This window comes from Trichoderma camerunense, assembly GCF_050948025.1.
Source record: "Trichoderma camerunense strain CBS 138272 chromosome Unknown V8C40scaffold_1, whole genome shotgun sequence".
Lineage (NCBI taxonomy): Eukaryota > Fungi > Ascomycota > Sordariomycetes > Hypocreales > Hypocreaceae > Trichoderma > Trichoderma camerunense.
This window is the reverse complement of record NW_028145369.1, coordinates 2,960,807-2,986,818: the sequence shown is the minus strand read 5'-3', so window position 1 is coordinate 2,986,818 and position 26,012 is coordinate 2,960,807. Positions and strand designations below refer to the sequence as shown.

The window sequence follows — 26,012 nt, the reverse complement described above, 5'->3', positions numbered from 1 at the left end:
GATCTACACCTTACTTCGAGTGGCTGACTGGCGGTGGAAATCTTATTTCCATGGAAGAATCCGGCGTATCTCATATAAAATGAGCCCCGTCAGCTTGTCACCCGAGACGCGCGCCCCAATTCATCTCGATTATACATCACCACGATTTGCGCAAATCCTCAACTTCGAGTTTCCATACCAACATCTATGAACGAATAACGTGGGGGATTTGGTACTCAGTATACGACATGAAACTCCCCTACTTCCTCCCAATACTGGGATTAGTCGCCTTGAGCGACGCTCAAAAGATCAAAGAATTTATCGAATCCCCAAGCGACGGCCCTGATCTGTCAGATTACAAACTCACCACGACTCTTCCCATTACCTCTTTCCCGCCTCCATATGCATGGCCTGACTACGCGCCAAGCTTAACCATCTACCTCCATGCGCCGCAGGACTGGGCTTTCTCAAATGTGTCGAACACTGTGCCAATAGCGCCGGTTCTTGATACTGGTTCAAATGGTCTAATGTTGGACGCTCTGGATTTGAACATTACCAATGCGACACTGGCGGGTTATGAGCCTGGATACCAGTATCTCTCGTCATCAACAAGATTATACCGCGGCGCGTGGGTCCCATTCAGACTCGAATTTGCTGATTCATCCGGCGAACTTGTCAATGTCTCGGCAGAGGTTCCTGTGCTCACCGTGAACGAGACGCTTCAGTGCTCAGGGTACGACACCAAATGGAAAGGAGATTGTCCTGAAGAGAATACGAGCAATCATAATTTGAACCCGCGCGGCACACAGTGGTGGGGTATCGGTTTTGGTCGTGAAGCAGACGGACAGTCTCAAGGAACACCGGACAAAAACGCGCTGTTGAACATAAAAAGCATCAACGGCGTGAATGTTTCTGCTTCAAACAGCTACAGAGCGGGATACAGCTTACGAAAGGACGGCGTGGTCATCGGTTTAACAGAGGAAAACACACAAGACTATACCTGGATGAAGCTGGAGAAGCAACAGGGCTTCTCAAAAGACCCTCGCGATTGGAGAAACGTCACCGGCTGCGTGAGCATCGACGGCGGAACATGCCGACTGTCGAATCTTCTCATTGATACAGGCGTCACGCTATCCTATCTTTCCACTGCTGATAAAGAAGTTCGCCTGGTTCCGTCAAACAGTACCTCCAGAGCAAAGATCTTGGCGACGGGCCAGAATGTGCTGGTTCGTTTTGGTATAGAGCCTGGATATTCAGGGATTCAATACAATTTCACTACTGGAAGCAATAGCAGTTGGGAGCCAGACGAAGTGAGGACAAAGTTGGTGAATTACGGCAGGGAAGAGAAGATCAACACGGGAGTTCACTTCTATCAAGAGTGGGAGACTCTCTTTGATGCAGACGGCGGTTATTTTGGAGTCAAGTATGTCGGGCTATAATAAGAGTATCACATGGAGGATAGACAAAACTACAGAACCTGTAGAGTAGATTGGTGTACGAATTGAATTATATAATATAATTGTCTTACTTCTTATGTATGAATGAACCCTCCCTTGCTAATGCTAGCTGAGATGCTTTTGCCATTTAAAACAGTCATGATAGCAGTTTAATAAACCTATATCCCAATCTCACGAACCCAATGTCGGTTCATTGTTAGGGAGCAACACACTTCGTATAAACCAATCGGAGATATTCGTAACAACCTGTTACTATTTCGGGCAGTTCCGTTCCCATGCAGCTATTTCAACGGCGGGGGCGAATCTCGCGATCTTTCAAGCTTAAATATTTCAACCCCACACTTAGTCCCAGTTGTTATACTGTGCTGCCTAGATCTTGTAGCGTGACTCTAGTCAGCATTTTACAATTACAAAGGTATGATCATGGACTCATTTCTATGGAAAATTATCCTCTAAATCCTCTACAAGGACAATCACGTTCTCAAGATACAAATATCCGAAGCCAGCTCAGTCTGATCAGCAACCATCTAGAATGTCCACGGCAGAGCCTAGCCCGATGCCTCATCCAGCAGAAGTTCCACCAACCATGCCCTATATAGACCGTTTACCGGTAGAGTTGGTCGAATTGATATGCTCTTGGATTCTTGAGGATAAAAAGGCCATCGTCAAGCCCGCTGATCCTCTGCAATTTACGCAATGTTCACGAACATTTGCAAGACTGTCACTTACCTCGAAGCGCTATCATCAAATCGCAAATCCATACCTCTACTCGGAAATCCGAATTGGGGCGAATGACAAGACTTGGCTACCTCGCTTCCTGATCTTTCTGTGGCGTAGGCCAGACCTGAGGCTTATGATCAAAGAGGTTAACATCTCATGTCTGCCAAAGGCTTTTTTAATCGATCCAGATACTATGGGGCCTATATTGGATGATATAGCCTCCCATTTCTCTCTCGCTCCTCTTCCTTCGTGGCATCCCAAGTATTGCAGTGAAGGATGCAGCGAAAATCGTGAACCCTGCGAGCACTTCAAGCGGTTGCTGGTTCTCTTGGCCTTTCTGACACCGAATGTGAATCGCTGGAGCATGGTGCCATCACAACTTTTTCTTCACCGAATTGGCTGAGGCGACATGGCGAACAGCAGATACAAGTGAGGCATCTCCATCTAACCCTCGGGCACTCACATCACTGCAGCACTTGTGGGTGCCCGGAGCACAGCCATTCCCTTACTCGACAGACCTCTCCGCTCAAGAAGTAGGGCTTCAACTAGCGGGGTGGCTTGTTCCAAGTCTTCGAACTTTACGACTACGTAATGCAGGCCTATATCGCCCACTTCAGAGCGGTGTTAGGCTCGACAACTTGAAAGAGATAGTCATAGATTTCGGTCTTCTAACGGAAGGCGGTTTATTCACTCTGGTTGGGGCGTGCAAAGTCTTGGAGAGCTTCCACTTTTACTCTAGAGGAAACTCCCCGGTTTTTCCTGACGGTTTCGGCGGCTCATCATTGCGTGAGAATTTTCCTTGGGAATTCTGGCCACGACATATTGTTCCTGCATTCAGCCACTTGAAAGGCACTCTTCGGACCCTTGCTATCAATCGATGGGATGGCGCTCGAGGAGGGAGTGAACACAACATCACCATCCACATCGACAATGCGGTCCTTTATGCGCTCTCGCCTGCATGGAAAGGAAGTGCAGAGAACAGGACTATGGGCAGTTTTAAAGATTTTAGAGTCTTGGAGACTCTCAAGCTTGACTCTACATGTTTATATCACCTCAGGCTTGGGCCCTCCAGAATCCGCGTAGACCTCCCAGCAGACCATCTCACAAGTCGTCTTCCCCCATCCCTGCGTCATCTCGTTCTTCCTGGCGCTCCTCCCCAGATGATCCCAGCACTCCATGCACTAGCCTCAAGCGCAGCCTCAGAGTTCCCATCTCTGAGGCTGGTTGAAGCAACGGCCACCGAAAGAGACATTCGCCAACGAGAAACATCGTGGCGCAAGTATAGTTGGCCTAAGGTATTGACCGGGTCCTCCAACTTCATAAAACCCGATGTCTGGACCTCTCTTGAAGAGAAGTTTGCAGCTGCTGGAGTCCAGCTCAAGCACATTGATTCTGGAAATACCAGCTGCTTTGCAAGAGATGTTCTTGAAAAAGCCGGCCTCGTTGGGCTTGAATCAGAAGAGGTGTACGTTGACCCCCAGCCTTTTCACGCGCCGATTTTATTTTGCTGACTGCAATAGAATGGAATCATAGCAAAAGCCGTCTTAACGTTTATAGAACATGACGTTTTGGGGATATACAGCATCGTGCTCTTTTGGTTTGATGTTTTTTCATATACCTCCCTGCCGTCTGATGTCCAACCCACAGGATCCGTATTTGTATACCGTCTCGTCTGAAAGAATATGCTGTAGATTGCTATTGCGATAGTGGACGGATTTGCTGTCTACCAGAAGAAAGTAGCCGGTGGCGGTGATATTAGTAAATTGTTGCGCCTCAGATATTGTTTTCAGGTTATCAAGCCATCTTATCGCTTCATAGATTGTGTAGCATAGGCGGCTTCGTGGTTATATAGATGAAATTCTCAAAGTCATATTCTGTGAAACGTTTCGGGTGCATCTTGACTCCGCACAATAACCAGATATAATGTAAAAGTGACTACATGTACGTTTCGTGCTGATATGTCCAATTCGCTGACATCATGCTGGAATATTTTATTTAGAAGACAATGGTTGATGTCGTGTGGATGTTATATAGCATTAAGGGATGGAGCTATAGTTAATGAGCTAACTCTTCAAGGTATAATAACTTACTGGGAGGTACGTTGGCAAGTCCAGATGCCCCATTATAAGTCGGAAAACTAACCCGTCTTAGAATACCAGTATTTACTCTATTACTAGCATTGTTCCACGACGATTACTTTCCACCTGAACATGAGTCAGGTTGCAATCTATACCGGCTAGAGATATTGGGATATAGTAAACATCATATAGAGCGGGATGAAAGTTACCATCGTAGTTATCCAATATCTCATTCTATAGCTCTTGTGTTTCGGAAAGAAAGTTCGGTATCTCATGAATCATTCCGCATTAGTAGTCAAAGATTTCTACTCTACTTTTGATAAGCTATAAGAAAATTATCACGAGATCTCAGCTTGGCGAGACAAAATGGCTTGCTCTTTCCTTCAATATCTTGACAAGCTACTACTATAACACATTCGCGGCTCTTCCTACAATATCCCGACCTCATGGCTGGGGACTTTGAAACAACATCGTTTTTCTCCCATAGTTATATATATCATCGGACTTTCAGGCACTCTAGCAGCATCTCTGGCACGCATGTAACAGCTAGGGGGTGGGAGCTGGACGGACATAAGATATCTCCAGTGCCCTATTTCTTCTATCGGACTTTGTCTTTAACCCCATTAGTCCAACTTGCTTGACAGTCAGGTTTCTGCATAATATACAAGTAATGGACTTCTCTTAGTAAACGCCTGCTGCGCGCATCCAAAGGTACAGCAATCGCAGCCACAAACAAGAACGAACAAATCAGACATAAACATGGCTGTGGCAAGAAAATCGGCCGTCAATATTGTTCTTGGGGCCATGACCATCGGCAATGGCAAAGAACAGTCTCGAGTTACGTACGTTGCTTCCTACGCTTCTACTGTAAGTTCTTGACTAACTTGTACAAGTGATCTAGTCGAGGCCGAAAAACTCTTGGATATCTTCCAATCTCACGGCTACAACGAGATTGATACCTCGCGTTATTATGGCTCTAGAACATCTGAAGAGTATCTAGGCAAACTTAAATGGCAGGATCGAGGCCTTATTATAGACACGAAGATCTACCCGACGGTAGTGTTGCCAACAGACAAGGACAAATGGACACACAGGCCAGAACACTTACGAGAATGCCTCAAGCAATCTTTAAAAGCCCTGCAAGCCGACAAAATAGACATGTGGTATCTGCATGGCCCTGATCGGTCAACGCCCTATGTGGATACACTGAGAGCGGTCAATGAGCTTCACAAAGAGGGACTATTCGATCGTTTTGGCATTTCCAATTATATGTCATGGGAAGTCGCGCAAATCTGCGAGATCTGCGACGCCAATAGCTGGATCCGACCGGTTGCTTATCAGGGCATTTACAATATGTTACACAGAACAGTTGAGGCCGAGCTCTTTCCTTGCCTGAGACGTTACAACATGGGATTCTACGCGTATAATCCTCTGGCTGGCGGCTTTCTGACTGGCAATATGGAGAAGAACACCTCTGTGGAGAAAGGGTCTCGATTTGACCCAGAACAAGCACAAGGGAAGGGCTATCGAGCGCGATATTGGAACGATGCGTACTTTGACGCAGTGGAGATCATAAAATTGGCTGCTGATAAGCATAGCTTGCGAGTCGCTGAGGTGGCCCTTCGATGGATGACGAACCACAGCAAACTTGGCTCCGATTATCCAGATGCTGTGTTGATCGGAGCAAGCAGCGCTACGCACATTGAGCAGAACATACTAGACTTGGAAAAGGGACCGCTACCCGAGGATGTCATTACCGCGCTGAACAAGGCTTGGGAGCTGGTGAGATCAATTACAGGCAAATATTGGCATTAAGAGTCGGGGAACAACTTAAATATTGTCCAAACTGGACTTCTCTGTATGTAAATAACTCATTGATCAGTCACGATTTCTAGCCAACTAGGAATATTCGTAGCTATACAATACGTACTTCATAATTTGTTCAAATTGTTGTAAATCATGACGTTATACAGAAACGAGTACAAGGTCGCCTTGGTGTAAGCCACCCATCCCCCAAACACGCTGTTCGTCAGCCAGTGACTCAAACTGCTATCCGGCAATGCAAACAACGTCGATGCATCAAGAAACAATTTTGATACAGAGATTGAATCGTCTTGAACTCTGTTTTCAACGACTCTTGAGGAACAAATTACGCACTGTGGAGGTGCATGTAGTAATACTGTAGTAATACCGTACATGTAGTAATATCGCAATGAACCTATGAAAACATCGTGCTGTAGACCAATGCCAGCGCGCCGACAGACGCGCTACCCCGCCTCAGCTTCATTCAACTCGTCCAATCTTTACTTCAGCATCTTCTCTTCTCCTCTCTTCTTCTCCTCTCAACATTTCACCATCACGCGTTTTCATCTCAGTTATCAGTTGTTAGAGCATCTCATTTCTCATAAACTTTAGATTTCATCAATATTTGATCCCCAAAGATACGTGTCGACATCGCCAATAGAAGCAAAATGCCAGCAGCTCTGCATCTTCATGACCTCCCTCCCGAGCTGCTTCGTCTTATTTTAACCTCTTTCGACTCTCTTCCCGACCTATATTCATTCATCCAGGCATCACCTGAATGTTTTCGCATCTATCGGATTACTCGCGAGTTCATTCTCTCCTCTGTTCTCAAGCGCGCGATACATCCTGATGCTCTCCACCATGCAATCGCTGTAACCCTTGTCGATCCGGAAGAGTATATGATTATGGGGGAAGACGAGGAACACTGGCAGTTTCTTGACAGCTATTTCCAACGTGACTCTACGCTGTTCAAATTCCCAACGACGATGTACAGCATCATAACGCTAGCGAAGCTGAACAACATGGTGTCGAGACTTGCAGATGATTATACATGCCATACATTACATGCGTTATATGCAAGTGAGGAAACACAGCAAGATCCCCATCACCACACAGTTCCATGCTCATCGCATGTGGCCTGCCAAACTGGATTATCTTGGACAGAGAAAGGAAGATTACAGAGAGCCCTGTTCCGGTATGAGTTTTACTCGCGCTGTTTCCCCGTCAGTCCGCGAATACCCGACGAATCCATTTTTGCGGCAGATGATCAATTCAAACATTTTCTTCAACAGATGGCGCCTTGGGAGGTAGAAGAGCTAAGCTGCCTCCATGAATACTTTTGGGTTCGAGCATCGAGAATTTTCAGTGAAGTAGAGGAAGAAGTTGTGGCGAAAGTTCTCGATGCTCAAACTGCAACAGCAGCGGCCATAAAAAAAGCCAAGATGAGGGAAGCAGAATTCCATCGTCAGCTAAAATCGAAGTCTATCTCATGCGATGATGGCTGTTGCGAGTTCAGACCCTCGGACGAACGTGGCCTCGAACTATTTGGCGAGGATGATAGAAGCGCATTACCAGATATCCTAAGATATCTAATCTCCCTCGGATTGCCCTTTTTACAATCTTTACTCTTTCCACAAGGTCAAAAGAGAAAAGATCTTATCCGTCACAACTACTACGGAGAACGCGAGTTTCTCCCCCACGCAATATACGAAGATCCGAATCCATCTCAGATTCCCAATAATCCTAAAAACATATCAGACAATGACATCTCCCATGTAAACTTGGGTTATCTTCTATTTAGGCCATCAAGTATTGAAGCTGTCCTCTCAGCCATGGGCATTGCTAGATACTGGCCTCTCCGACGGTTAGGATACGTCTTTTGGGATATTGAACGAGTTCGCGACCCAGAGGTTAACGAGAGACTACGCAATGCAAGAGACTGTGACTCTAATGTGGCCAAGAAAGCGTTTGAAGAGTTTATACAGGAAAGCGCAGAGACGCGTTTGAAAGGCATGAAACTGCCTAGGACTTTGATGGAGGAAATCAAGAATGATTACACCGTCATGTTTGCTGAACCCATATTAGAAACTGATTCTGAATCAGATATGCTGGACTCTGAGGGAGACTTTGAATAGAGCATTACATTAACCGCGAGAATTGACTGGTATCACATAGCTACAGGTACATAGGCACTATTGCAACCGCAAAGTGTGGAGTACAAAGGATCAATATACTATCGCATACTCCATGGGAATTTCCAGACTAGTTAACGTAAAAGTGTATCTATATTGCTTCATAGAGAGCCAATAAACGCTTTATATATACAAGAGCTCGGCACCCGCAAGGTTAAGCAGATGCCGCTGCATGCTTCGCAACCGCCACCTTAAGCATATCATCAGTAGCGTATTTATTGATAAGCTCGCTCTTGAACTTATTGTGTGCCTCTTTGTCCTGCTTATCGAGCATCTCACTATCCTTATCAAGCAGTGGATGCGAATCAGTCAATTCGCTGAGGACAGAGAGCAGCATGGCATTCTCCTCCGTTGCTCCCCCGCCCCAAGACTTGTACTCCGCATCCTCCTGCAGACCGCGCATGATAAGCATAACTCGCTCGAAATCCACCGCGGCCGGTTCAAAGGTAGTTATGACTCGGCAGCCCTTCTCACCGGCCCGAAACGTGTGTGCGGTATGTTTTGGGACGGTGTTGTCTTCTCCGATTTTCATGGGGATCTCCTTCATGGCGGCGGCGTCTTTGACTCCCTCTGGTGCCATGATGACGGTCATTTCGCCGGAGAGCAGTTTGAAATTTTCGGTGAAGAGCGTGTGAAAGTGAGGGAAAGTGGTGGATCCCGGGCCGAGCTCCGAATCAATGACGGAACGCTTGCCGCCGTTGAGCAGGCCAGACTCAGTGAGCGTAGGAATCTTATCCGCCATGATTGCTGTTTTCAATTGACTGGGGAATAAAACTATAGTACTGTCGGTAAAATGAACAGTCTGTTGCGATTGCTGAGTTGAAAGGCTTGCTTAAGGTCAGAGAGCTGTATGCATGAATTGCACCGCTGCTTTCATCATATATACCAATTCTTGGAGAGGAGTCTAAAACTACACGAGCTTTCGTTTCCTACACTGTCACTCTATATTCTGACTAGTAATCTACGTATGCATGTCAGACTCGAGACTGTTCCATAGCGCTCAGTTTAGCATTTTTTAAACCAACACGATCACCAATTATCGCACTAGTAATTATTGGTCTCTACATTAATAGGGTCATAAACGAATAATAATTCCAGCCTGCGAACCACTCAAGCTGTCAAGCTAGGGCGTCGCCAGATATGGCAGTGGCCGCGTCGTTTACTAACTGGTTGTTCATTTCCCCGCTTCTCATGGTTTGGAATATTGTTTAACTTGGCACGGCGAGCGGAATGGGACATATTTCTCGCCGTTGTAAAGTGGACTAACGAAGAAATAATTGGATACACAGCAGCCACCGGCTTACGCTTGACTTCGAGATGTGTACCGCGCGGCAATTGCATGTACTTTTCATCTACAATAAACTCTATTGGTTTAATTCTTCACAGTCTAGGTAGCTTCGGATTAGTTATTTCGTCTGACTGGCGCAATAATATCACAACCCCTCAATTCTATAGTTCAGGCTACGTACGTAAGTGTTCTGTTATGTAACATGTCAATTGATGTCCATCAGGTGAGTACTATGGGAATTCCATGAGACAAGAGAGTGTGTGAGGGACTTTGGGCAGAATTTGGAGCAAAAGATTGTTGATGGTGGCTAACAGGGTGTTCTAAGGAGATTACAAAAATAAACTCGACTTACACAACAGCACTAAGAATGACTAATATAGTTGAGCCAAGAAGCTGAATCCCCTCACATATGATGTTCATGACAAGGGGTCTAACACCCAAAAGGGGACTTAGTAGGCATAAAGGGTTCGCAAAAGGTGCTTCTTATGATTAATATGAAGTAAACTGTGCGTAATCATTTTGGTCTGGGGATATCCGTCCGCACCACTACAACAGAGGAAGAACATACATAGAGTCTCAAAAAACAATAGATTTTGTGGAAACATAGCGAAAAATAGACATATTCCATATGTCACAGACTTTTTGAGCCTCAGATGCTTACTGATAGTTCACATATAGACTTATATTGAAGTGCCACATGGTAAAGGGAGTAGATAGTAGTCACGTTAGCAGACTGTAGCTTAAATCTTTTTATAGAACACAATGTGTCAAACTATGTACGCAAATGATTAGTTATCATATACGTTATTGGTTACATCTCGCCCCTACTGCCGCTTTCTGTCAGTACATGAATATATATATTACTAAAGATCTACTCATTCTCATATGAAGGTATCATGGCGCCCTACAGACATGTGGGCACTCGATGGCGATCTTTTGTTGAAAGCCGCAAGTACCTGACTACACGAGAGTATTATGGTGCTCATCTAGTAAAGGCCACCTTCAGCAGCTATATAATAACCGGGAACGAGACACGTTATGGGCTGTGGTGCAAATATAAAGAGGTGAACTTTGCAAGGCCACTTAGAGTATTCATCAACTTGGAAATCACATAGCTTACCTTGGGCTCCTATATAAGAACATTCACACGTCTGTACGATCCGCCTTGTTTTGATGCTCTGAATGACATAACCCATAACATTGAAGAGCGCAGATGGCAAGAGTCGGAATTCACCGAATTATTATCGCCTGTTAGCTCAACTCTATTCAGTATTGCCGCCCGATTACAGAGACAAGAGAATTACCGAGAGTAGTAATTCCGCCTCCATGTGAAATGCCGCCTACCCCGTGCTGTGTTGCTCGTAAGCATGAAAACTACGTCACAGGGGTGTTCTAGGAGTGTGTGCTATATCGTTCAAGATAGATGCACTTGATTATCTAGCCAATCAAAAAGAGTCTACTCACCTACTGGAAGCCTTTGCATTGACATCCAATAGCAAAGGTTCCTACGGTTTCAGAAGATTACACCATTTCCATATATCCTCTTCAATCTCTCTAGCACTGCAAACATTGAATAATTCCTTGACTATCAATTGAACAAAATAGAGGTAAGTATAGTGTTGCTCGTGTACTCAGCCAGAAATCTTATGATAAGTTTCGATAAACACCTGCCCTTAAGTCTTATCATTCTTCCATTTAGTGTTGGTATGGTATGAAGTCATTCGTTCCAATGAAGTAAGCCGGTGCTCCCGACAATTGTATTTCGCTTTTCGTTACGATGACGTCTGTTTGAGAAACGTCGAGCTGTAGCTTGGTATAGCACTCTAGCAGGACACCTTTTCTGACACCTTTGCCTGAAGGAAAAGATATGTCAGCATTCGTGGTGTGTATAGAGGAGAAGCTGAATCATGCTAATACATTCTCCCCCATGTATTAAAAAAATACATTCTGATGTGTTTATACAATTCTAGTTACTATAAATACCGGAGAAAAGGTGACTCAAAAGGCGTGGATGAGCCCTCGCCCTTGCTACCCTATTCATTTCAACTATTAGAAATTTCCGGGAAGGATTGCGCTATACTTCAATATAGCGGTCAAAAGAAGCAAGCAGCCTAAAAGAAATTAATGTTACATTTGTATGAAAATCTGATTTTATTTGTTATTATTAATTGAAAGTGTCGGCATGTTGTATCATCATTCCGAGGAATTTCGGAAGATTTCCGATCCCACAAATACCAGATCCAAAGCAAATAGATAGGTACTCATCGAATCCGTAGAATCCATGCATAATAACGTCTAGATTTGAGCAATGCCTTGTCGCAGCCCCGCCACACACTTGTATCGTAGCAGCAAGCTCATTGGATGCAGACTCAGGGCAATCATTTTGTGTGTTGCTCCCATAGTGGTTGTGCTTACATCGCCAACGCATTCAGCTCGTCATTGGCAATCCTACACTCAACATATATAACCTACTATACAGCCGGGCGTCAGAAAATATACAAGGGATCAACTATTCGTCAACCATTGTCTTACACACTCATAGTACTCTGCAGACCTCCTTACCTAATAAGGAGAGCTTCTAACGAGTTGTGTAAATGTTTACATCGTGGAGGCCGTTTGGGGTAAGCTCTGTATCCACTCGAGTATCGCTCGACCTTTGTGCCTGGATCTAGATCCTGTTTCGCCCCCCGGTTATTAATGACAAACATTAGTAAGAAATGGTCAGAGATTAGACAACTATTATGCATAAATGGATTACTACGATGCGAATTGAGCATTTCCGGAGTAGTCATGTAGCCAATTGACCTATTTGTCATTCATCAAAGATTGTCAGAGTATAAGAATGCAATGGAGTCTTGAAACAATGAGGCAGAGAAATCCATACGCAGTCGACAACTTCAATCACCAGTTATAGAGTCTCAAGACGATATCTTGTCAAAGATGCGTGTCTCATTGGCTTCAATTTTCTTGAGCTTATCATGTCTTGCACATGCTCACTCACACGATGTGACTACATACGCTCCTGTGCCCTCATCCGCCATTGGCCCTCCTGTCAATGACCAAGGATACCGTGTGCAGTCGCTTGGAGGAGGAGCATATTTGCTCGCCGATGGCACATACCAATCTTTGTTCTTCGTCACTCCCAAAAGCGTTATTATGGTCGATGCACCACCAACTACGGGAGAAAACATCCTTGCCGCCATCCGATCAGTAACACACCTGCCAATCTCGCATCTTGTCTACAGCCACTATCATGCCGATCACATCGGGGCAGCATATCTCCTGGCCAAGAAGGGCGTTACCATCATTGCCCACGAATTGACAGAGTACGAACTCACTATTACACCTGATCCAAACCGGCCGCTGCCCCATGTCACTTTCAAGGGCTCCCACACCTTACACATCGACAACCAGACTCTTCAGCTGGACTACCATGGCCCTATCCACGCCCCCGGAAACCTTTTCATCTACGCTCCGAAGCAAAAGATTCTCATGCTCATCGACCTTGTCTTCCCTGGTTGGGTACCTTTTGCAAACCTAGCAGAAGCGCAAAATGTCGGCATGTTCATCAAAGCACACGACCTGATCTTGGAATACGACTTCAAATACTATATTGGAGGGCACGTTAACCGTCTCGGAGATCGCAAAGATGTTCTTACTCAGCAAGAATACGTGCAAGACGTATACAACAACGCCCGCACGGCGATTCTTCTCAGCAACAGCCCTCCCAGCGCAACAAATCCGCTGTCAATTGGTACCATTCTAGGGCCCATCCAGGCAGCTAATCCAAACAATACATGGGCATCGTTTATTGGATATGTCGATACTCTTACAGAATATTGTGCCAATGTGACGACCCAGAAGTGGTTGGGTAAGCTAGCAGCTGCGGATGTGTATACACTCTCGCATTGTGAAACTATGGTGGAATCATCTCGCATTGACTACGGCTATTTGGGCCCATTTGGTGTTCAGGGTTAAGCATGTGGAGAAGCTGTGAGAGTTAAACGCTTAATACTTAGATCTGGGTGGCTTGATTGTGTTGGTGAATTGGATTGGTTACATAAAGTCTTTAGTAGCGAAGTATCATAATAAACTCTTCTCTTTATCAAGAAAGAATCACTACTGTTATTCAACTGACTTATACATCCATCAATTATCACGTAAATAGCACCTCCTATATTATATTTGGTATGCGATTTATGAGAGGGGTATTCTATACAGGTTTTGTACGTTGCTATGCTAGACAGGAAGCCATCATATCATCAATCTTTAGGTGGTCGAGTGGCATTGATCTCTTTCAAAATCGCATCCGCTCCCGCCTTGACCAACCTTTCAGCCAACTCCTGTCCAAACTTCCTAGCTTCATCGTTGGTCTTCACAGTTGCATCGATGGAATCTTCGACGCTTTGAGTACCATCAAGACTAACCACAATCGCTCTCATCCTCAGAACATGATTTGATTCGTCCACCCACTCCGTCTCTACTCCAATCGGTACAGTACAACCGCCCTCAAGAGTATACAACAGAGATCTCTCAGCAAGACAGGCCAAAGTAGACTTCTCATCAGCCAACTTGTCCAACAGCTCCAAGACCTTAGTATCTCCCTTTCGAATCTCCAGGCCGAGCGCTCCCTGGCCAACCGCGTGAAAGATACCGCCGTCCTTGGAGCCCAGATACTGGTTGATGCGGTGCTTGAGACCAACCCGCTCGAGACCGGCGGCGGACATGATCATGCAAGTGTACTCACCTTCAGGATTATCTACCTTGGCTATCCGAGTTTCCACGTTGCCGCGCATGTTGGCAAATTGAAGATGAGGGTAGAGGCGGCGAAGCTGCGCTGATCGTCGCACTGAGGAAGTGCCAACCACTGCGCCTTCAGGCAGCGTTTGGAGGCTGGTATATGGTAGCCCTGCCTTTATAATCAGAGCATCACGGGGATCATCACGGAGAGGAATGGCCGCTAGATCGCATGAGTCAGGAAGCCTGGTCGGCATATCTGTTTGACAGTTAGAAAGTCTCAGCGGGGCTAATGCGAGAAGGCGTCGCGGCCTTGTGAAAGTAGTAGAGGTTATGTACTAACCTTTGAGACAATGAACGACGACATCAATTTCACCGGATGTAAGCTTCTCCTCCAATTCAGCCGTCCATAGGTTCTTCGCTCCAAAGTTGTAAAGCTCTGTGGATTTATCCTTGTCCCCGAGAGTGTGAAGCGCCTCAATCTCAAAGGTTCGTTCGGGTGCAATCCTCTTGAGGCTGTCGCGGATGCCCTCAGCCTGCACAACAGCGAGATTTGATCTCCGCGTGCCGATCCGTAGCGGCGGCTGAGTTGCTTGAGAAAGTTCTGCCATTATGATAGCTTTATGCAAAAGAGACACAGAGAGATTGAATGCGGGGAGTTTGTAGCGATGATATTCTCGCAATTGTGACTAAATTGTGTGGGCGGTGGATCCTCGGAGATGTTTCGTCCGTAGGATTGAGTTATCAAAACTTGCTCAGAGAATGGTCAGCGTCAATCGGTGAGTACAGAAATTTTCCATGTCAATTTTTTTTTATCGAAGAAGTTGTGAAACTAAATATTCCTCATTGGTATTTGAGGTATCATGGCGTCAATTGACGCTTTCGAGGGTCTATGTGCCGAGTTGAAAGTTGATCATATTAGTGGTAGACAAGTTGTCATCCAAAACTGCGGGCGGTAGCGATCAACTCAATTCTAGCGATATATTTACATCGAAAGTAGAGTTATAGAGTTTTATGTATTGGCTGAATGAGTCTTCCTGTTGTCTTTGCCGCTGCCAGGTATTTTCCTCATTTTTATGCATGGCATTGTGGTCATCGGAATACCATCTCGCAACCGAAGCTATGCATCCATGACTCAACCAGGAAGTCATTTAACACCAAGTAAAGACGCCGTTACACCGGCATGAATACTGAATTTGATGCTTTAGACAAAGCCTGGGTATGAGTAACGCACTTGTGATTTTCCTCGAAGAATGGCAATACCTAATGCATACATAGCCCGACTCACACCATTGCTGCCGGTTCTCAAGAACGGCCACCAAAGAAGCTCTTTGACAGGCAATAGTATCTTTACAATTAAAAAGGGGTCAAAGTATAGTTCTTACTTGTTCGTTAACAAGGATTCATCATCATCATCTCGATAAGGTTATGGAAGCTGTCTAGCAGAAAAGAGAAGCGACAAGGGTGGCTATGGTTAAAGTTGGATCACAGGTTGGAGGTATCATGTGATGCCAATAGATCCCAGCCACATGCATGGGGTGAATTGTGCGAGGTAGGGGTCGCATTCAATAGAATCCTTCGTGGTCCGTGGTCCGTTCAGCTGAAGAAAATTCACGCTTGAGCAAAATGAGCAGTAAAGAAGTATGTCAGGTATGTCTATAGATGATGAGGGAGAGTCATATATCGGTGACTGGGTAGGGCCTCCATGGCCTTTGTCGTGTGTTTACAGCTTGACATCCTACTCAGAGCGTGGGCATTTCCAAATCGCAATCTTGATTATGTCTTTCATTGCTAGTAATGCATAATTCGGGATCGAGATTCGTGTGTGACTGTGACAATCTTGGCCGGTAGCGTTCCATTCGCCCGTTCAGCCACTCACTCTCATCCTCACCGACTTCCTACATGTGATGTTTCTCTACGTGTCAATGAGTCATGTAAAGACAGCTGCGAGGGATGTCTCTCGTATGCCTGTCCATCGCTTGTCGTCCAGAGCAGCTCTGCAGCTTCAGCTTCGACTCTTCATCCCCAACCGAGAGACAAGCGATGTACGAGTACATGCTCGTTTAGACATGCGGTCAGTCCAGTCCCATCGATGGCATCGGCAGTGTCGGCATTCATTGGCAGCATGGTTTCTCATGCCAGCTCCACTAGGCTCTTTTTGCCAAAGAAAGAGACACCAAGAGTCCAGGATATTTTTAGTTCATAACGGCGCCTGGCGCCAACGACGATGCCAATGCCAATGCAACCGCAGACACCCTTGGAGGGCTTTCACTCGCCTATTGTCACCTCCTTGTCCTATTGTTGCCTGATTTCTCGTTACCTAATCGAAACCCAGCGCTGCTGCGTAGATGCAGTGCTTCGTACGGAGAAGATGTGCTCCATTCCGCGGAGAGGGTTGCGTTCAATATTTGATGCAGATGCCCGTCTTCACGTGATAGTATCGGATGTGATATACAATCACGATGGAGTCTCAAGACGGCGCCAAGAACAGTATAGCCGGCGATACCGCACAGTAGTATTCGCTCATGAGTCGGATAAGGAGCAGAAATGCAATGGTGAAACCGGATGTCGGTTCGATCAGACCGGACGAGTAGTGCTGCCTGGGTGTGCATTAGCAGGAGGCAATTCTTTGCGCTCAGGAGAAAGCAGCTCAATCTCGGTGTTATCACGGTGCGATTTAACAGCCGGGCAAATTATTCTTCCATGTACGAGTAACTCCGTAACGCAGCGCGTGCTAGCAGCAGCACTCACAAGCCAGCTCTCGACGATTTTCATCCCACGAGACGCTGTGGCGTTTTAGACGAGATTGCGCTCAAAGGCGGAAATCAATGGAAGCGATCCGGAAAATTACAGCTCATATCTGGCAAACATGCGGTCTGCCGATAGACTGTGAGGCGTAACGGCGGACGTCCAATTGGCGCTCTTGGAAAAAAGTGCTCGAGGCACGCACACAATCTAAAAATGAGGCGGACTAACTGTCACCTAAACTAGCACAGCTGCGCTTCCAATGAGGATCAATGCTAAAGTGATAAATGACAAGGACAGAAGCTGGGCAAGGGTCGGCTCTTGCAATGGTGCAGTGCCGTTGGCTTTAGTGGCTTCAATTGCCATTCAGGGGTTAGAAATTATTGATTAAATTCGGCGGTAGACCGAAGGATGGCGTGTGGAGTAAGAGTAGGGGACTGGGAGTGTGTGGAATCTGGAGGTGGAAGAAGACAAAATGTCTGCAGAGAGAGGGGGGAGAGATAGACGAAGAGTTGATGGGTACTAAGGGAGAAAACCACTGTCAACTCAAGTATCTACAGCACACCCTTTTGTACGCGCAATGACCAAGACATGGAGGCCAAGACACGCAGTAATCCGTGCTTGGACGAGATTGTACAGGCACAGGCACAATCACAGGCACAATCACAGGCACAGGCACAGGGCAAAGCAAAGCAGAGGCCCAGATCAGCCGCCGGGCGGATCACGATAGCGGCCCACCTGGAGGTCCAGCCCTAGGCAAAGGCAGGCCGGCTGTCTGTGGGCCGCGGGAACCGCACCTGTTTTGGTTTTGACATTGATTGTGTGGAGATGAAGAATCTCGACTCGGCTCGACTCGAACTCGTCGCGGTACATGTACATGCAGCTCTTAACTACTGGATACTAAATCAAGCATATGCCGTAAATAGTAGTAGTAACTATTGATATCTTCCACCCGAACTCTGCAGCACATCTCCATCTTGGCACCTATATTGGCAGGTGGCGTGTTCAACGGTTATGTTCTGACCAGGTTCTTTGACACAGCCCAACCCAGCCCAGGGGGTGTTGCTGAAAATACCACCTCTCTCACCCTTTCACTGCCGCGATTACTACCACCATACGGATGCTCGTTGCGTAGATCTCTCGATCGAAACAAAAGTCCCGAAATTGTTTCCGAAGAGCACCTGGCCTTGTCCAGGCTCAAGCTCTTTTTTTTTTTGCCCAAACTTTCCCATCATATCTCTTCTCTCTTCTCCCTTCTCCCTTCCCTCTTCCCTCTCTTCTCTTTCGGCCCATGGCTGCACGAAACGTTGCCTTACATGTCGGTGGCTCACATTACGCCCCCAACGTGAACAACCAACAACACCTTTGAAGTCGAGATTCTGTTAGCCACATGCACACGCACATGCACATGCACATGCAATCCATCCAAGAAAGCCCGAGCATCAAAGGCTTTTAGGCTTTAATGGCCCACGTTTCAGGCTGGCCCGTGCAGTCCATACTACGGCTACCATGTCCGAGAGGGGATATTGATCCAAGCGCAGCCTGCAGTGTCCTTTTTCCTTTTTCCACATTCTCGTCTCCCTGCCTATCAGTCGATTCCGGTGACCTTTCCCCTTCCCTTTGATCCGCGCCTTGTCCTTATCAGATGGCGGCACTTGTCTCCAAGACGGAAATATGCGCCGCACCAAGTTGCAGCAGCCGCATGCCCGATTACAGTGCATGTACTCGTAGCACGACCACTCGTTATTTTTTTCTTTGTCTCGCCCCCCTCTGTATTCTCTGCACTGTAACGTGCTCGTACCTGTACGTAAGAGCGAGCCCAGTCCAGGCCATGCATAGCATTACCTTAATGCGCAGTAACCCAGGCCAGGGCTGCATAACAAGATCTGAGATCTGATACAGCAGAGCGAAACTAAATGCGACGAACCTATAGCACTAAGGCAGGCCCCTTGCCGGACTCGCAAATGGCGAATAAGGATCCGCACGACCTGCAGAGGTGCGAGAGAGAGGATACAGTAAAAGGGGTGCCTAGAGGGAAAACATCAATTGCGAGTCGAAGCATCATCGTCGACGCAACTTGTAAGACCGTTGAAAAGCAAGCAGTCAGCTGTGCCCTGTACGCACCGGGCCATGTACCTGTACCTCAGCGCTCTGTCCGCATGCACTGCTCAGCCCACGTCATACGCCCAACAGCCCAACAGCGTCGCATTCTTCAGGCTCCATCAACGCTTTCCCCGCTACAATCGGCGGCCCATTGTCGCCATTTGGCGCTTCTGCGGGGAATCGTAGCCCCCTCTAAAGGATTGCCTCGAGCTACTGCCGGGCTAATGTACCGGTACGGCGGGCTAATGTAATGTCGACACTCTCTGCCCCCATGCCGCATGCCTCTCGCCAGGCCGGTTATCTGTACAGTACTTGTACTTCCATGTTTGATTCAGCCCATTGACTTTTTGGTCCCCTTGTGCGCCTGACTTGGGTACAATTGGCACATCGAAAAAGCTTTTTGACTGACCTCGAACCCTCGACCATCATTATCACCACCGTCAACCATCAAACATCGCCATTGCCATCACTGAGGATCATCACCAGCACCGCCATCACCATTTATTAGCAGCCCGTCATCGCCATCCCCCACTATCATCGCCACCTGACCACCGTCATCAAAGTAGCTATTTAAGCATCACCCTGGCATCACAATCGCCTTCGCCATTGCCGTCACCATCATCACCTCATCTCCTCGCCATCCATGGCTACTCCCATGTCCATATCCCAGCTCCCCAATGAGCTCGTCTCCTACATCCTCAACTTCCTCGATGAACCCTCCATCTTTGAACAGTACCAATACGATGACCCAGCACACATCCCAGGTCCCAATGATGTGCCCTCGCCTGATTCCTTCCGTGGCACCATCAAAAGCGCTTCTCTAGTTTGCCGCCTCTGGAGACGCTGCACCCTACCTCTGCTTTTTCGAAATGTCGTCTGGAGATTTCAGCACATGACTCGTCCAGCCAATGGCGAGGACCCGCTCAGCACTGTTGACGAGCTCGAGTTTCTGCGCTTCCTTGTCATGACTGGACTTGCACGATATGTCGACAGCCTCAGCATCATTATCGATTATCCGGTGACCGAGATTGGAGACGACTTTAACCATCATGTCAATTGGGGCATCCTCCCCAGCCATTGTCCTGCCCTGATCCACCAAGGACCAGGTGGCGATCTTGTTGCCGCCGGGCCATCCTACGCCAACAACTCCAAATGCCAGTCCAACAATTGGCTCTGGCAGACCATCTTCGAGAACCTAGATCTGTTGACCATCAATCTCATCAGCTCTCCTGCCATTCTCGCGTCGCTACTGGGTCGGCCAATTAATTTGTCGGGGTGCTGGATCTATCGCCAGCGATTCCATATTCTCTCCCTTTCCAGACCAGCGGAGTCACGTCATCAAGCCACCACTCCATCGAGCAACGCGACGGCACTGGCAAACACTTCATTTGGCAACAGGGCACAGACAACCGTTCCTTGCTCCCTCTTCAGCATTCGTCCGTGGGATTCGATGCTCCTCAACGAAGGGTCTTCAGTCAAGGTCTACGCAACATACGAATACTTCAACCACGTGCCCCCCTCCATTTTACCTGCATTACTGGATTCCGGAGATGAATCCATGCAATATCTTCTGCGCAACTCCCTCCGCTCCCTTTCCTACGTCGCCATCTTCCCGCTCGCCACACACATAAACGACGTCCTGATCCCCCGTGTCCCAGCTCTTGAAAAGTTCTACATCCAGATCGTGCCCCGAGCACCCAGCTTTGCCGAGGACGACTACCGCCATCCCGCCATGGACATTTCAGATCTGTGGATGGAGCGAAACACGGCCTACGCGCAGCTCGTCATGGCCATCTTCGACCCGCCTCCCCTGGGCTCTTGGAGCAGCCTGCAATACTTTGAGTCTGGAGATGCCGTGGACAGGGAGGCATGGGAACAGGCAGTACGATATGTGATATTTGCTGCGGGTGCAACTTGGAAGGTTGCTGGAGAGGGGAAATTTGTTCGGAGGAATGAAAAAGTGCCCATGGCAGTTCTTCAGGCCACTTGACGGCGATTATTTTGTCTTTTTCTTTTTCTTTTTACTATTTATCTTGGGATCATCAAAGTATTATTGAATAATTATTGCATAGGTTTAGCATAGGTAGTTTGTCGGAATGGGTTGGATTTTGGGTCATTACGGATATTTACTTGCAGGATATGGGACATGAGGCATTCATTGGGTAATTCACAAGGGCATTGGATATGGGAAGGCTTCAAGATTGCAAAGGCTACCAAAAAGCATACTTCTATTTTAGGACATCAATGAAAAATTACATGTGATTTTTGACAGGCATCATAAAGGGGGGGCCGTCGGAGCTGTCGGTGTCATCGGCATCCTCGGTGCCTTCCGGCATTATATATAGTGATTAGTTGCAAAGCACATGCATGAATAAGCACCTTTTTTCTTAAAATATCTTGTAATATTGATGATTTCAAGAGAAACCTTTACAATATGTCCCGTTCCGAAGCCATGGAGAAGTCAATGCCTCCACAGCAATATATAGCCCAAGAGAAATACAATCCCACCATGCTAATAGTTATACTGCTCTGCAGTAATACTAGATAGTTCCAAAACAACACCTGGGCAAGTATGCATACACCGCATACCAAATATGTATGTAATTCCCACTATGCATACACAAACGCCTCTAAACCGGGTCTGTAAATCCGTCTAAAAGAGGAAATATGCTTATAAAACAACGACAATGCATCCAAAACATTCAAACTCAGTCCTCATGGCTGCTCAAGTCGCCATCCTCATCGCTATCAGTCAGATCCACCCTCCGCTTCTCCATCTCATGCTCCATCATCTCGCGGTACGTGCTCCAGCTGAGCGCCCCGAAAGCGACAATGATCATGGAGCCGCCAATCACGGCCGCCGGGCTCAACGGCTGGCCCGTGATGAACCAGTCCGCAATGGCAACGATGAAAATGGTCAAAAGGGCAGCGACGGACGAGAGCACGGGCGATGTAAGAGAGATGAGGATGAGGAACGACGCGCTAAAGGTGGCGTTGGAAAGGACAGCAAACAGGATGAGCCAGCACGTCGAGGCATTGGGAATCTCGAAAATCTCCCACTTGAGCCAGTTCAGGATGGGAAGGGGAATCCAAAGCACAGAGATGGTGAAGAGGCCAATGCAAGAACCAAATGTGTTTGCAAATATCATGCCCCGGCCAGGGGAGCAACCATCGGGAGGGCAGGCAAACCGCTTGTACAAGACTTCGTACAGGCCGTAGAGCACGGAGCCAATGCCGATGACAATGTTGCCCAGGAAGCGGCTGCCGGCATCCACGTCGCCCTCGCCCTCAGCCAAGCTCTGGCCGTCGGCAGACGAAGAGCCAGAGCCGGTATCGCCATAGGCCACCACTAGGACGCCGATGATGGCGATGATGACGGCAACCGACTTGTCCATGCGCAGCGGCTCCTTGAGCAGAGGCACGGAGAACGCGTAGGCAAAGAAAGCAGAGCAGTTGTAAATGGCGGTGAGGTCAGATGGCGTGGTGAGGCTGACGGCGACATACCAGCTCAAGCCGGCCACGGTCAGAGCCGTCGTGATAAAGGCCGTGGTGCGGGCCAGGTAGCGGACAGACTTGGACGCGGGCCGCTGCAGGCCAAAGACATCGAGCGTCTGCAGCTCGACCATGAGCGCCGTCGACTTGACCAGCTGCACGTGGCGCCTCCAAAAGGTCGGCCACGGCATATCACGCTTCTGCAGCCGCAGGATGAGCAGCTGGGCCGGCCACATCAGCACCCACGAGCTGTGCGTGAAGAACATCATGCAGTAGGCCTTGTCCCAGCCCAGGTCGCCCTGGATGTAGGCGCTCAGCTCCGTCTGAATGCAGAAGGCAACCAGGCTCAGCACCAGGAAGAAGGCGGCGTACGTGTACTTCTTGCGAGCCGACTGGGCGGCCAATTGGCCGGGGCTGCGGCTGCGCATCGTCGAGCGTCGTGTCATTGCCGGTCGGGGCACGGGGGAGTCGTACAGAGGCCCAGAGGCAGAGTTGGATGCGCCAGAGAGTCCGTCGCCTGAGGATCGCGAGGATCGGCCTCTCTCGACGTCCTTGTCTTCCAAGTCGTCGGGCTTCGATAGCAGGGGCTCGCTGGATCGGCCGTCAGCCGTCGTCTCACGAAAGAGGCCGGGTCGAAGATTATCCGAGCCCATGATTTGCGTCCAAGAGGGCACAGATCGTCGCCGTTTTCGTCTCAGTCAGGGTCCTCCTTTGGAATGATTGATTGATGGTTCTGCTCCGTCGTCTCTCTCAGGAGCGAAAGCGTCGTTCGGATGGCTCGTATTCGGGCGATGGCCGCCAGCAGTATTTCGTTTGGCGCGAGCGTCGCGGAGACGTTGGCTGTTGCGGGAGCATGTGGCTATCTCGAGTGAGATGGCAAAAGGAGCGCAAGTCGGGAGTTTGGCACTGTAGACAACTGTCTTTAATGACGAGAAAATCCACGACTCCGTGCTCCGGAGATTCGGATCTTCACTGGTAGATAATTGGCAGGTCTAGCGCAGATCCTTGGGCTTGGCAATGGTGAGATGCGACGGGTTTCAAAAATGAATGGGAGTTGGATTCAAGAGATGAAAAGGATGCCGTCATCAGACGGTGCTGACGGTGCCTGTAACCCCCCAGGCTCTGCCTTATGGGCGGCCACTAGGGAGGCCCCTGAGGGACCCCCCAAAATCCTCCGGGGCAGGCTATTGGATTTTCTAGCGCCGCACTGGAACCTGTCAGAGGCTGCACTGTAACAGCTGATGGTCGCAGTCGGTCCCATCACACGGACAAGCACGCAACCTACAAACGCCCTATGCGGACTTGGTGGATGACGTACTCAGGCAGTGTAAGAGCAGTTGAGGCTGAATGTGAAAACGGGATGCGATCTCGTCTTACATGTACAGGTACTCGCGAAGTGGTCAGATAAGCATGTGTTTGCAAGGGAAGTAAGACAAATTACATGTATTGATGGTTCCGTACTGTGTCAAGATGACTACCTACGGAAGCCTCAGGAACAATGAGAATATGGAAGACGTACGGGGTCTATGGGCCCATAACCACCGATAGAATTGCTAACTCAAAAGGCTCCAAGTTTCATCATATGACATGTATTAGAGTATCGACCCAACATGAAGTACGGATTCAAAGTACTTGTATATCGTTGACCTTATCTTCATACCTAGTAGTACGCTCGTTTGATTGCGCATGGCCCAGTCATCTGACATTCACGTACAGTAAGGCTGCCGCCCCCACTCAGCTTTTATTTCGCTCCCTCACCAAACAAGACCTTGATAGGGTCATATGTGTATTCCAAGTCGCCATGCCAGTAGTTGGTGGACTCCGCCTTGGAGATCGCCCACGCCTCATCCAGCGCCTTCACGACCTCCTCGGGTAGCGGGCCCTTCTCAGCGTTGTCCAGGTTGTTCTCCAGTTGCGCGATGCTGGAGACACCAACGATAATACCATCGTTTCCGTCCTTGATCTTGAGACCAGAGTGGTGAACAACCCATCGCATGGCAATCTCAATCAGCGTCAGTCCTGCCTTTTCAGCGGCTTCCTCGACAAGCTTGAGTGACTCAAAGGTGCTGTCGCGGAAGTATCTGCTGCGGTAGGTGTTTGCGATGGCTGTATTGCCAGAGTATCGTCCTTTTTCCGGGAGGAGATCCTGGGACTTGATCTTTCCTGAGAACAGGCCGCCTGCAAGAGGGTTGTAAACGACAATATCGAGGCCGTAGCGACGGCATGCAACAAACAGCTCCGCCTCAATGTTTCGAGTGATGGCGTTGTACATGCCCTGGTAGATGGTAGGACGGACCCAGCCGTTGTATTTGCATGTCATGACGACCTCAGCCACCTCAAAAGCTGTAAAGTTGCTGACACCCAGCTTCTTGAATTTTCCGGCCTTGTGGAGACGGTCAACAGCCTCGAGGGTTTCAGCAAAGGGGGTTCCACGGTCAGGCCTGTGAAGATACAGAATCTGCGTCGCGATGGTTAACAAGGCTATTCTACGCTGAGTGTCTCTTTTCTGTTTGATCATATCATGGACTCACGTCGACGGAATCAGTGTCTAGCTCCTTCAGACTCTTCTCGACGGACTCGACAACCTTTTCGGCTGTGTTGTCGCCAAGCTGCGCAGGGTACTTGACCTTGGTCGCCAAGGTGAGGCCTCTCTTTTTCCAGTTGGCCTGGCGTGTGAAGTCTTCTTGGGTACCACCAACGTAGACTCGCGCTGTGTCAACCTCATTGTAGCCTCGAGCCTGCAGGACGTCAAGGGCCTTGTTGAAAGTGTCAAGATCGGTGATTCTGGCGCCGTCATTCTCGTTGGGGCCAAAAGTCATGAGACCGAGGATAACTCGGGGCTTGGAAGCTTGAGACATCTTGGCTTTTTACTGGATTAACTTGTTGGTTGTTGCTGTTGTTGTTGGCCAACCTGAGGTGTGGGGAGGGCATCTACCACGATATATAGTCGAGAGGGGTCCCGGGTGTAAGTACGATACGACGCTTTACATCCGGGGCTGAACTAGAACTGGGTCCCGACTCCGACTTGCATCGACTCAAATATCGCAATCAAGAGCAGCAATTGGTCTATCCCACTTTTACACGATTACATGCATGAGATACCTGGAAAGTGGACAGCTCGCAGACGTCATTGCTTGCAACCGTCGCTACAAAAATAGAGCATAGTGGCAGTCGTGTAAGCCACCTAACATAACCCCCATTATTCATCATACAAAGTCCGATCAAACGACTTGCGACATCTCCGAAATCGCATACTCAGACTTACACACTTGAGGGGCCTATCAAGTCTCAGGGCCGCGCTAAGTCCGCGCGCTACGATCGCAGATAATGTGCTGACAAACAAGCAGCTCGCGGCAACATCCGTGCGATTATACTAAGCTGCAGGGGGAAACAATAGCCGCGGATGGCTGCTGTATAG

At 48.1% G+C, this 26,012-nt stretch overlaps 10 protein-coding genes across 10 annotated transcripts; 6 read left to right on the top strand and 4 right to left on the bottom strand.

Annotated features, from left to right (window-relative positions):
• Positions 1 to 227: 227 nt before the first annotated feature.
• Positions 228 to 1,418, top strand: V8C40DRAFT_260866 (uncharacterized protein; the record flags this gene model as incomplete). The annotated part of the gene is made up of 1 exon (XM_083219190.1): positions 228 to 1,418. One exon carries the CDS (start codon positions 228 to 230, stop codon positions 1,416 to 1,418), a length of 1,191 nt encoding a protein of 396 aa, XP_083079584.1.
• Positions 1,419 to 1,968: 550 nt separating this feature from the next.
• Positions 1,969 to 6,049, top strand: V8C40DRAFT_272244 (aldo/keto reductase family protein; the record flags this gene model as incomplete). The annotated part of the gene is made up of 4 exons (XM_083220331.1): positions 1,969 to 2,523; positions 2,561 to 2,723; positions 2,754 to 3,621; positions 5,128 to 6,049. The coding sequence occupies 4 exons, from the start codon at positions 1,969 to 1,971 to the stop codon at positions 6,047 to 6,049; spliced, it is 2,508 nt and encodes an 835-aa protein (XP_083079583.1).
• A 431-nt stretch (positions 6,050 to 6,480) lies between these two features.
• Positions 6,481 to 8,287, top strand: V8C40DRAFT_18120 (uncharacterized protein). The gene has a single exon (XM_083211729.1). The coding sequence runs from the start codon at positions 6,706 to 6,708 to the stop codon at positions 8,170 to 8,172; it is 1,467 nt and encodes a 488-aa protein (XP_083079582.1). The 5' UTR covers positions 6,481 to 6,705; the 3' UTR covers positions 8,173 to 8,287.
• A 96-nt stretch (positions 8,288 to 8,383) lies between these two features.
• On the bottom strand, positions 8,384 to 8,971 carry V8C40DRAFT_260862 (uncharacterized protein; the record flags this gene model as incomplete). Its single annotated transcript, XM_083219189.1, has 1 exon — positions 8,384 to 8,971. The coding sequence occupies one exon, from the start codon at positions 8,969 to 8,971 to the stop codon at positions 8,384 to 8,386; it is 588 nt and encodes a 195-aa protein (XP_083079581.1).
• Positions 8,972 to 12,457: 3,486 nt separating this feature from the next.
• V8C40DRAFT_260861 (MBL fold metallo-hydrolase) lies at positions 12,458 to 13,495 on the top strand (the record flags this gene model as incomplete). The annotated part of the gene is made up of 1 exon (XM_083219188.1): positions 12,458 to 13,495. The coding sequence occupies one exon, from the start codon at positions 12,458 to 12,460 to the stop codon at positions 13,493 to 13,495; it is 1,038 nt and encodes a 345-aa protein (XP_083079580.1).
• A 175-nt stretch (positions 13,496 to 13,670) lies between these two features.
• On the bottom strand, positions 13,671 to 15,029 carry V8C40DRAFT_231171 (porphobilinogen deaminase). Its single transcript, XM_083212866.1, has 2 exons — positions 14,598 to 15,029; positions 13,671 to 14,513 (listed from the first exon to the last, which is right to left on the bottom strand). The coding sequence occupies exons 1-2, from the start codon at positions 14,863 to 14,865 to the stop codon at positions 13,780 to 13,782; spliced, it is 1,002 nt and encodes a 333-aa protein (XP_083079579.1). The 5' UTR covers positions 14,866 to 15,029; the 3' UTR covers positions 13,671 to 13,779.
• A 1,203-nt stretch (positions 15,030 to 16,232) lies between these two features.
• V8C40DRAFT_18083 (uncharacterized protein) lies at positions 16,233 to 17,297 on the top strand. The gene is made up of 2 exons (XM_083211722.1): positions 16,233 to 16,328; positions 16,406 to 17,297. The coding sequence occupies exon 2, from the start codon at positions 16,482 to 16,484 to the stop codon at positions 17,052 to 17,054; it is 573 nt and encodes a 190-aa protein (XP_083079578.1). The 5' UTR covers positions 16,233 to 16,328; positions 16,406 to 16,481; the 3' UTR covers positions 17,055 to 17,297.
• A 2,122-nt stretch (positions 17,298 to 19,419) lies between these two features.
• Positions 19,420 to 21,469, top strand: V8C40DRAFT_231166 (uncharacterized protein). The gene has a single exon (XM_083212865.1). It carries the CDS (start codon positions 19,746 to 19,748, stop codon positions 21,090 to 21,092), a length of 1,347 nt encoding a protein of 448 aa, XP_083079577.1. The 5' UTR covers positions 19,420 to 19,745; the 3' UTR covers positions 21,093 to 21,469.
• Positions 21,470 to 21,482: 13 nt separating this feature from the next.
• V8C40DRAFT_231164 (DMT family transporter) lies at positions 21,483 to 23,680 on the bottom strand. The gene has a single exon (XM_083212864.1). The coding sequence runs from the start codon at positions 23,245 to 23,247 to the stop codon at positions 21,811 to 21,813; it is 1,437 nt and encodes a 478-aa protein (XP_083079576.1). The 5' UTR covers positions 23,248 to 23,680; the 3' UTR covers positions 21,483 to 21,810.
• A 342-nt stretch (positions 23,681 to 24,022) lies between these two features.
• Positions 24,023 to 25,587, bottom strand: V8C40DRAFT_231161 (aldo/keto reductase family protein). Its single transcript, XM_083212863.1, has 2 exons — positions 25,126 to 25,587; positions 24,023 to 25,052 (listed from the first exon to the last, which is right to left on the bottom strand). Exons 1-2 carry the CDS (start codon positions 25,450 to 25,452, stop codon positions 24,336 to 24,338), a joined length of 1,044 nt encoding a protein of 347 aa, XP_083079575.1. The 5' UTR covers positions 25,453 to 25,587; the 3' UTR covers positions 24,023 to 24,335.
• Between the last annotated feature and the right edge of the window lie 425 nt (positions 25,588 to 26,012).

Excerpts from the sequence above, each read along its gene's own strand:
- V8C40DRAFT_18120 (XM_083211729.1), top strand. The coding sequence starts at position 6,706 with ATGCCAGCAGCTCTGCATCTTCATGACCTCCCTCCCGAGCTGCTTCGT.
- V8C40DRAFT_231171 (XM_083212866.1), bottom strand. The coding sequence starts at position 14,865 with ATGGCAGAACTTTCTCAAGCAACTCAGCCGCCGCTACGGATCGGCACG. Across the intron at positions 14,514-14,597 it reads CGTCGTTCATTGTCTCAAAG|ATATGCCGACCAGGCTTCCT; the intron begins GTTAGTACATAA and ends ACTGTCAAACAG.
- V8C40DRAFT_18083 (XM_083211722.1), top strand. The coding sequence starts at position 16,482 with ATGCCAATGCCAATGCAACCGCAGACACCCTTGGAGGGCTTTCACTCG.
- V8C40DRAFT_231166 (XM_083212865.1), top strand. The coding sequence starts at position 19,746 with ATGGCTACTCCCATGTCCATATCCCAGCTCCCCAATGAGCTCGTCTCC.
- V8C40DRAFT_231164 (XM_083212864.1), bottom strand. The coding sequence starts at position 23,247 with ATGGGCTCGGATAATCTTCGACCCGGCCTCTTTCGTGAGACGACGGCT.
- V8C40DRAFT_231161 (XM_083212863.1), bottom strand. The coding sequence starts at position 25,452 with ATGTCTCAAGCTTCCAAGCCCCGAGTTATCCTCGGTCTCATGACTTTT. Across the intron at positions 25,053-25,125 it reads TAGACACTGATTCCGTCGAC|ATTCTGTATCTTCACAGGCC; the intron begins GTGAGTCCATGA and ends ATCGCGACGCAG.